At 36.0% G+C, this 10,009-nt stretch overlaps 2 protein-coding genes across 2 annotated transcripts; both read left to right on the plus strand.

The window, feature by feature from the left end:
* Positions 1–2,331: 2,331 nt before the first annotated feature.
* On the plus strand, positions 2,332–5,860 carry LOC133697831 (uncharacterized). The gene is made up of 5 exons (XM_062120638.1): positions 2,332–2,653; positions 2,748–2,867; positions 3,847–3,942; positions 4,042–4,134; positions 4,951–5,860. Coding segments are annotated over exons 1-5 (576 nt in total). The 5' UTR covers positions 2,332–2,652; the 3' UTR covers positions 5,217–5,860.
* A 440-nt stretch (positions 5,861–6,300) lies between these two features.
* On the plus strand, positions 6,301–9,203 carry LOC133697830 (28 kDa ribonucleoprotein, chloroplastic-like). Its single transcript, XM_062120637.1, has 4 exons — positions 6,301–6,861; positions 8,146–8,247; positions 8,368–8,640; positions 8,745–9,203. The coding sequence occupies exons 1-4, from the start codon at positions 6,451–6,453 to the stop codon at positions 8,796–8,798; spliced, it is 840 nt and encodes a 279-aa protein (XP_061976621.1). The 5' UTR covers positions 6,301–6,450; the 3' UTR covers positions 8,799–9,203.
* Positions 9,204–10,009: the final 806 nt, after the last annotated feature.

Below are 10,009 nucleotides of genomic sequence, written 5' to 3' on the forward strand. Positions count from 1 at the left end.
ATTTGCTATCAAATTAATTAAATTCTAGCAATAAGAGCACTGTTAGACTTTTTAACCTTAGGGAGCACGATATATCAGCAACAACAGTGTATACTTAAAATTAAATTCACTACTTCACCATATCCTCAAATCCTCAAGAAGCATTATAGGAAGTACTTGTACAACAATTGCATGTGAGGGTCTCAATTAATTAATATAAGCTAGGACTTTATGAGGAAATTATTGTAGTAACCATCTATATATATACACATGGTGATTTAATAGTAAGAGTTTAGGATCAAGAAATTTATTCTCTTTGTGATCTCAAATTTGAGCCCTATAGTTACTTATATGATAACCAGTCGAGACTTATATGGTCGTTAATTTCAGGATCTATAGAATTAGTCGATATACATATAAGCTGGTCTAGATAATTACATTAACCAAAAAAAATTATTATAACAATAAATAATACTAACTTTCTCCGCTTTGACCCTAAAAAAAATCCACTAACCTAGGGTCTCAATTACTATTTGTTTTATTTTTTTTCTTCCTTTGATTTATGATTTCCTTTCTAATTTTTATACCAAATTTAATTTTTAATATTTTTTAAATCCTTTTACTAATTAATTTTTATTTCGATTCCATTCACGTCATTTAATTTTTTTTTCATATTAAATTTTACTTGATTTTTTTTATAGACCTCGGAGGCGATCAATGATTGGGACAATTTGTTAGGCAAAGCACCAATGAATAATCAGTTGAAACTCAAACAGCTGGGGTCCTGACCAGATGATGGTTTGTAGACAGATCAGAGTGGGCGACACTCTATTATATAACCTCTATTTTTCTCCGGTGATATTATTGATTTCTTAACTGAGTCAGAAAATTTTAGGATTTGCAGCAGTTATCATCATCCCTGTGCTATCAATCAATTAATTTGCATGGCAGCAGCAGCAGACTTGAGAATCTGGCGAATACCATGATGGATTTGGATTCAGTTTCAGTGACAAGTGACCCACGAATCAATCAAAATCCAGCACTACAACTCCTGAAAAAAAAGACCCTTCTTTTTTCTAACAACATTCCACTCCAAATCCAGCAACAATTCCTTTCTATCTTACACTCATTGCATCTTCTCTCAAATCCCACTTCCAAACATTGTTTTGATGACAACCCTCATTTCTGCTAACTCAAATTCCTGTATTTACTTCCCTACCCTTCTTTCCATGTTGCGCCGCCCTACCCTCGCTTCCCCTTTCAAAACCTGCGCTACTACCCTCTCTGTTCTCTCCTCTTGTGTCGCTCTCCATGCTTTATCTATCAAGCTCTCTCTCAACACCCACCCCTTCTCTTACTTGAAGACTCGCTTTCCTGTATAAGCACGCAAAGTGTTTGATGAAATGCATGAGAGAGACGCGGTCGCAAAGAAAAGGTAAGATACTTCCACAATGCATTCTGCAAGACAAACCAGACAGGGCTTTGGTTATGGTATCAAGCAGCTTGAAATAAGAAATTATTAGACCTGCTTTAGCATCCACAAGGTCACGATTACACAACTGACACCATACTGCTCAAATCTACACAACGACAAAGGATAAACAAGAAATTAGCCAATTAAAATAAAAAAGCAAAACGAGCTTTTTGGGGTAATTACAATTTCCATGGTTTAAAGCATCAGCAGTGACATGACATTGACACCACCTGGTTTAACAATCATCAAGGACTTTCACCAGCTACAAAACCTGTAAAACCTAGCAGCAGCTTGTTTGGAATCAATCAATTCTTTATTATAACTGATTTGATTTGTTAATTGAATTATTTTGTATGGAATAGGTTTTAAAAATATGGAGTTTATTTGAGTTGAATGGATGAAATTACATTATTCCCCACTTGTTTTCATCTAAAAAATTACTTATTTTAAAAATATTTATGTGAAAAAGAGGAGAGGAGGCAATAGAAGGATGTTAATATGACAGATTTTTAAAATATTAAATTTTTTTAATGGGATTTATAAATCTATAAAAATCTCTGACTTGCATAATTTATTTATATTGTTTAAAGATTCTTAAATACTAAAATTAAATAAATAAGGTTAAAATAATTTTATTTTTAGTCGAATCTCAATTCTTCCAGAAATATAATAGTAAAAGAAATTTTATGGAATGATATTATTAATTATTATCTGAGCTCTTTTTTTTCTTAAAATTATATGTAAGTAAGAGAAGAAAATCTTAAATGAAGATTAATAAAATATATAAATTTAAAAACTAATTAATAAAATATCATTTATTTGTTGCGTATCCAATTCGCTTAAGTGCATTGCCAAAAAGAAATGGTTAGTAGGGCCCAACCTTTTGCCAAATGCCGAACATATGCATCAATTGAGTCTGACCAAACCCAGCCATTGCTCTTCCTTTCTTCTACTCAGCAGACGCATAACGCAATTCAATCTCTTACAGACTTTTTAGTTTCAGAACTCTGTTCCATACCCATCCATCAACACAATCTTCTCACCTTGGGTTGCCCACTTCACAAAAGCCCCTGTTTTTACTGTTTCTGCTGTGGTTTTGCTTCGCAACAGAGCAATAAAACCACCTCCACTTGTCATCATACTTAATGATAGTTTCATCCAAAACAGGATAGCAAGTGATTTGATTACAAAAAACACAAAGTGGGTTTTTGATCTTTGGAATTTCTTTATAGAAAGCTGTCAACTTTCTTTGTATTCTGACATGGTTTTTTTTTTTCTTGGAATTTGTTTCAAGTGTATCCAAAGGTGAAGGTGAGAACAGATGGGCGAGACGATCAACATGCACACGACTGGAGTTCTTTGCTTTCCTTGAAAGATATCCAGTTTCTTTGTTTGCAGGATTCTTGCGTTCCAGGTGCTTCCTGCTCTCTCCTTCCTATACCAGCCCTTTTTTCTTTCTTTATTTTGAATTTTGTGGCATAAGTTTTTCTTTTTTCCAATTAGTTTGATTTGTCTTATCAGCAGTCTGAGCTTGCTGAGCTACCTCTGCTAGTGCTAGCTGGGATAAATAGTTGGATATATGGGTTTTGATAATATCTGCTAAACTTATTTTCTATCTGACAAATGTTTGGAACATGTTATTCTGGGTTGTTGCTGTTTGGCCAAGAATTCAACAGCTTGCTTTGTTGATAGTATGGTTAAACTTTGATAGTTGATAAAAAAAGTATTAGTTATTTTTGCTCTGCCAAGTTCATGTATGTCTTATTTTTTAAGTTGGATGGGATGGTGTAAAGAAATTTCTGTCTTCAGTAAAGCTGTTTTTTGTTTCTAACCGGCTGGATGAGCATTCACGGCTGTTTATTTTTTCCCAAGCCTTTAGGTTGTTTCAGGATGTTGGGTGACAGATCGGCCGTAGCAGTACTCCGGGGTATAAACCAGGGCAACAAATGTCGAGCATACGACATGCCTATCTTATTCCAATTTTACTATTAGTAATGAGGTGGGGGGGGGGTGATTTTATGAAAATGATGCCTCCATTAGCTATCATTACGAGGTTCAATATTCAATTATCAAGTTAAATAGTGGTGTTAAGAACTTTCACCACCTTGCTAGTAATTTTGATGTCACAACTCAAGGGGGTGATATTATTATTTGATAAGGGGTACTATGCTCTGAGAAATAAGATGGTTCAGAATCATGTGCAGAATGTGAAATAAACATTAGATTGGAAGCTACGCAATGAGCATACATCTGAGAAGCTGCTCTCCTTTGTTTCAAATTAGATAAACACTGACAAATTAAGTAATGGAATTTATTGCTAATTTTCCCTTTTCAAATCAGTTTGTTCTTTGATATTTGGTCCATATGTTCCTGCTGACCTTCATTATTTGCAGTGAAGGGGCACCAAGATGTTTCTCCACCAATCGTAGCCAGAATTCCGAAGTCTTATGTACCGAATGTAATCATGCCAAAAGTTTTTGTTTCTGAAGGTTAAAGTTTAGCCCGTTGCATTCATGACACAAAATTCACATTATACTCTGTGCAGAGATATTTGTCATTTCTTACAAATTAACTCTATTGATTCTCAGAAGCAGAGAAGAAAAGCAATTCTACCGAGGAGGATAGACTGAATATTAGAGCCAGTTCGATCCCACGTCCACGTGCTGTCTTATCTAGTCCTGGTAAATATTCTTTTCCTGTTAACCATTTAATCCAAATTTATCTCTTGAAGTACTATTTACTGTCTACTATTACTATGGTGTTGTACTCTATCATGCCGTAATAGGTGCATCAAAAAGCTTCATATAGAATAAATTAAACCGAAGCCAGCTTCAACGTGGTTTAGGGTTGGAGAATGAAAGTAAGCTTTCATCACTCTTATGTTTGTAGCACAAAAGATTGATATATTTGTGTTGGAGCTATAATTGTAGTAATGAAACATGCTTTTGGTTTTTGGCTTTTCAGGCAACAATGCAAACCATCCAGAGTCTAATTCCTTTCTTACAATGCACAAGCTTTAATTTTCATCGTATGATATCCTTGTTGATTTTTATGTTCTAAATTTTGAGCATTTCAAATTATTGAATCAGACCATGGAAGATGCAGAAGGTACTAATGAACTCCATGCAATTAGGAAACCATGTCAGTGGGAAGTCTCTGGATGCATAAAGCCTGAAATAACTTAAAAGTCTGTCTGGTTTGGAAGCATCAGATTTTAAAAACTTTGGGGAACAAGATGCTGTGCTTGTTTAGGAACATAATGACCAGTTTTCTTAGGATCGGGATTTGACAAATTAAACCAGTATTTATTTGGGCATCAAAAAGCCCAGATACCATGATAACCATTGTTGTATCACACTTGTTCATATGCACGTCTTTTTGCTGCTTATACACTGGCCAGCTATCTGCACTCCTTTCCAGTTATGTGTTTGTATGCCCACGATCTATTTAGATGCTGTGAAGATCTCTAACTTGTGGATTTTCGAATTTGTATCTAGACAATGATGCGGTGATTGGAAGTAACAACAGGACTAAAGTGGCACGACCTACAGCTTCAAAGAATAATAAGCTGATGGAAAGTAGACATGAACCATGTAAAGCTGTCCCCGGTCAAATCACCGATGCAAGTCCAACAAGTACAAGGAAGTCCAAGAACACTTCTGATAACAAGAGTGAGCTTAAAGTAAAGAAATGGTCACCACCTGAAGCATCCGGCCAGAGAAGAAAGATCGCAACCGATAAACCACGTTTCATGAGAATCTAATTGTTTGATTGTACACACTGGATCGACAGTTGAGATCATGATAGCTATGATTATAGCTAGGGCATTTTTGTTTCCTAATGGAAGCGTGATAACATCAGTTGCAATTTTGCTATGCTGTAATAGAAACCACATGAAGAGCAGTGTTCACATAACAGAGTCCTTACATTATGAGTTTGTAGCCCAGAAGAAGAAATCCTCACATTATGAGCTTGTAGTTCAGGGGAATCCAGAGAAAGGGAGATCAGAAAGACCAGCCAGCCCGCACAAATCATCGATGATACATGGGGCAGTTGCAGGCATGGCTCTCCAGCCAAAGTCCATGGTGATTCGTGGAGCAAACAAACTCAGACTATATGTTCAGTATCATCATTTGACGCGTACATGAGAGTGGCAAAACAGTACATGGATGCATGGATGTCACAGGATGAGTAACATCCAAAATATCCCATAGCAGCCAGATCGTGTCCAACATCTTATTGAAATTGTTGATCCAGACTACCCAGGAGCAAAATTACTTGTGATTTAGTAACAGTAGATCTCCTTACAACTCGCTTCTGCATTAAAAGCACAGAAGTAGTTCTTGAGAACCAAACTTTTAACTTCCTTAAGAAGATATGCCAGAACCCTTATGTTTCTTGGCCGCAGCCATTGTTTTTTTTTTTTCCATTTTTTTTTGAATAGCAAATATACAGATGTATGCATGCAAATGTGGATCTTAAACAATTTCCCATTCATGTACTAGCTTTTAGGCAATTGCCATTCGAAAGATCTAACACTTAACTGCTCACTCAACAAAATCATTTGAACTTATAACGATACTGTTGAGTGAAATGCTACTATCAAATATCAAGTGTGGAGTGACAACAACAGTTCGTCCAAAAGACATGTTTTCTCATTTATAGATCTTGGAAGGCGTGTCGTTCATTTTTTTCCTTGATGAATCTAGAAAGACATGTCAAACAACGGATAGACCAAGCATCAGTTCTGGCAGTGAAAAAGGCAAGAGAGACCGAAAATTACCAACACTGAAGTCTGAGTCTGATCCATGCTGAACTCACCTTATCCCGCTATGCATATCTCTACCCTCATCTCATTGGACACAATCTGCCCACATCAGCTTGGACAGCTTAACCCTTCTCACATCCCTCCATTAGCACTTACTTTCAAGTCATCATACCCCCACCCATAACTGAAAAAACCATCACCAGCACTTTTCGAGCCAATTTCTTGCACCATGGCTGCCTCTGCTGCTGCAGCTGCAGGCTCATCTTTCTCTCCTTCATCAATTCACACCTTCAAACGCATGCATATCAAGCACTGTCCATTGGGTCATTCTCTCCTCAAAGTCTCGCCAGCTCGCATCATGTTAGCCTCGTTATATCGCTCTGATTATGTTATAGAACCACTTTCACAAGTTGCAGTCTCATGGAGGGTGCCGAGAGTATCTGCTTCTGTTGCTCAAGAGGAGGCACCTGCAACTGCTTCTGCGGTGGAGGAAGAGGAACTGGCTTCAGAAGAAGCAAAAGGAGAAACTAATGAAATCCCTGTTAATACTAAGCTTTACTTTGGGAATTTGCCATATAATGTTGACAGCGCACAGCTTGCTGGAATCATTCAAGAGTATGGTAGTCCAGAGATGGTCGAGGTATGTTAAACATTAATGCATATGATGAGATAATTGGGAGTGTGATTTATTTCCTTCTAAACATATTAGCTATTTTATACTTTACTTAAGTAGGATATGCAATTATGACTAGATTTACCATCAACTCATGAATAAGCAAAGCCTGTGTATGATGCCAACGTATATAGTGTGGTGGCAAAGTGGGTTCATCAAACATGCAAGAACCAAATAACTTTGTTAAATATAGCTCTGCTATAGCTAGAAAATTCAGCTCGAAAGTTCACCATAGAGATACTTGGATCGACAGATGGCATGTGCTTTAAATCTAAATTTTTTTATGGGCTATGAAAACTTAAGCTTGCTTTGGTAGTGTGAGCAAGGTGCATATGTTTGCGTTAATATGCCATGAGTGAAGGTTCTGATAACTTTAAAATGTAGGTTAATTGGACAATTCAATCTAAGTAGTGAAATTCCTGTGTTGGTGATCAGTTGGCAATAGAGTGGTAAATGGTAATAGATTGAACATAAACTATATGAGCTTCTTGAACTTGGATGAATGGAACAAGCCTGATAATTCAGTTTTATAATCTCAAGACAAAGTTGTAGGTTGCCTCTTTGAAAAGATTGGATCGGCAAATTAGAGGCTTGAATATGCTGTTATTCCCTTGTTATCACGATCACTCCATCAGTCAGGAATGTGGTCCACTGTCCTAGAAAAAAACTATGGTACAAGTAGTGAAGGAGGAGCCACATGTTATCATTGTGGCAACAGTTTCCTTGTTATCTGCTACATTCACTTGGATTCAAGGATGAGTCGTAACTAAGTAGGTTGTTCAATGTGAACCGATGCACGGGGAGGTGCATAATTGTTGCCTGTGAAAAAAGGGAGGTGAATGATTGTTTAACTGATGATCTCACATTTGCTGCTAGAGAAGTTTTATTCCCAATTTTCACTGCTACACGGGGTTTTGGGAAGTGAAAGAGTGAAATCCGATTCTGTGTGCAATAAACACTGCATTGATTTTCCTTTGTTTTCAATACTCCTGAACATCCAAATTCAGACAGCCCTTCTCTTGTTATTGCTGATTTCATACTTTTTTCAGGACATTGATGCTTAAGTACTATATCATGATGGAAACTTGACTATTGGTAATGAAATGCTTTGAATATTTTAGAACTTGTGCTCAAGTATTGATTACTCTTTACTCTTTAGCTTACAATGTGCCCTAATCCCGCTACTAATGCTTTCATGGGATTCTATAGCACTGTTTTATTTCCTTTACTGAAGAATGAGCATGGCTGCAGGTTCTCTATCACAGAGAAACTGGAAGAAGCAGAGGTTTCGCATTCGTGACAATGAGCAGCATTGAAGATTGTAATGCAGTCATTGAAAATCTTGATGAAAGCGTAAGAACTAATCTTTCACATCTATGATTTTATCTGTCTCTCTCTCTGTGAGTGAGTGTGAATGCTTAAAATATGTACAAGTCATTTGACCTCAAGCTTCAATATTTTTCTCCTTTTCAGCACTACATGGGTCGCATCTTGAGGGTGAACTTTTCAGACAATCCTAAACCTAAAGAACCATTATATCCAGAAACAGAATACAAACTTTTTGTTGGAAATTTATCTTGGTCAGCAACATCTGAAAGTTTGACACAAGCCTTTCAAGAATATGGTAACGTTGTTGGAGCAAGGGTTCTATATGACGGGGAGACAGGAAAATCCCGTGGTTACGGTTTTGTATGTTATTCAACAAAAGCAGAGATGCAAACAGCCCTTGTATCTCTTGATGGAGTGGTACAGTCCTTCTCCCTCTACTCTCTGAATACTTTCTCAGTTACTACTACCATTTTTTTTCTTTGGAAAGCAATTAATCAATGGCTCTTGTGCTCCTTTTTTAGGAACTAGAGGGACGAGCGTTGCGCGTAAGCTTAGCTGAAGGGAGAAAATCATGAGATTGTGGACGAAAAAGTGCAGATTTTTGAAGGGATGCTGAACATCAATGCCGATAGCACCGAGAATTAATGGAAGGAAACAATAGTTACTTTTGCTATTGCAGTAACTTGGCAACCTGGGATTCTCTTCTCTTACATGTCTATTGTGTTTGCCTGATCTTCCCCTTCTGATTCATGAGTGGAAGTTCCTTATGAAATTTGTTGTGGTTTTATTTGGTAAGGCTATGAATACGCTACAAAAAAGAAAAAAGAAAAAAGAAAAAAAATCTCGTGTTAGCGAGATGCTGCCATGCTGCTTGTATTGCTGCATTTTATACCTAGCTAACATTTTTACTTGACAATGCTGACAAACAAAAGACCTGTGTATCACTTTCATCTACAATTGCTAGTTTTTTTCCAGAATAAGCTGTAGTGGATGGACACCCGATGGTCATGATTTGCTATGATGATGTTTTAGAGACATGGTCTCTGCCATGGCTTGCCATTAGATCCTTGGAGATCCCGGATGTCCCTCATTTTGTAAACAAAAAAGGGGCAACTTTTCCATTTTAGCATGATGGAATAAACAAGAAACAACAACAGCATTATATTATTAAGGAATCAAACACAGTATTTGACAGTGTTTAGCAGAAGCATAGATTTGGCATTGCTATGATTGAGTCAGACAACAAATGACCTTCATGCAGTGATACAGGAGATCTGAATCGTCCTTTCAAAAATTAATCTGTAAATATGGTGATGACATTTTGCACTATAGTATACATTCCATTGATTAAGTGATGAAGTAATTTCCCAGAAATTTTAGTGCTGTTAAGAAATAAAAAATTTATAAAACGTGTTTTTCAATTTTTCGAATTTAAGCAGAGTTTGGAAAACACGTTTTATAAATTTTTTGTTTTCTTCAAAAGCTTTTTATTGTTTTTCAAATGAAAACAACACATTTAAACAATACATTTTTTATATGGAAGCACTTTTTAACAATGTAAGAAACTAATTTTTTATATATATATTTTGATATTTAGTTAGTATTATAGATTTGATTCTTTTTTAGTTAATAATATAAATTTTTTAAATACAAAACTTTAAGATAACTATTATAAGTTATAACATATTTTTTTAGTATTTTATTAAAAAAATAAAACTAAAAAAGGAAAAATATTTTTTTTGTTACTACTACACGTATTGGTTCATTAAGAGAAAAGTGGTAGAAT

This window comes from Populus nigra, chromosome 6 (assembly GCF_951802175.1).
Source record: "Populus nigra chromosome 6, ddPopNigr1.1, whole genome shotgun sequence".
Lineage (NCBI taxonomy): Eukaryota > Viridiplantae > Streptophyta > Magnoliopsida > Malpighiales > Salicaceae > Populus > Populus nigra.

Coding starts and splice junctions, on each gene's coding strand:
- LOC133697830 (XM_062120637.1), top strand. CDS start 6,451: ATGGCTGCCTCTGCTGCTGCAGCTGCAGGCTCATCTTTCTCTCCTTCA. Junction 6,862..8,145: donor GTAGTCCAGAGATGGTCGAG/GTATGTTAAACA, acceptor GCATGGCTGCAG/GTTCTCTATCACAGAGAAAC. Junction 8,248..8,367: donor TTGAAAATCTTGATGAAAGC/GTAAGAACTAAT, acceptor TCTCCTTTTCAG/CACTACATGGGTCGCATCTT.
- LOC133697831 (XM_062120638.1), top strand. Junction 2,868..3,846: donor GCAGGATTCTTGCGTTCCAG/GTGCTTCCTGCT, acceptor CATTATTTGCAG/TGAAGGGGCACCAAGATGTT. Junction 3,943..4,041: donor AAAAGTTTTTGTTTCTGAAG/GTTAAAGTTTAG, acceptor ATTGATTCTCAG/AAGCAGAGAAGAAAAGCAAT.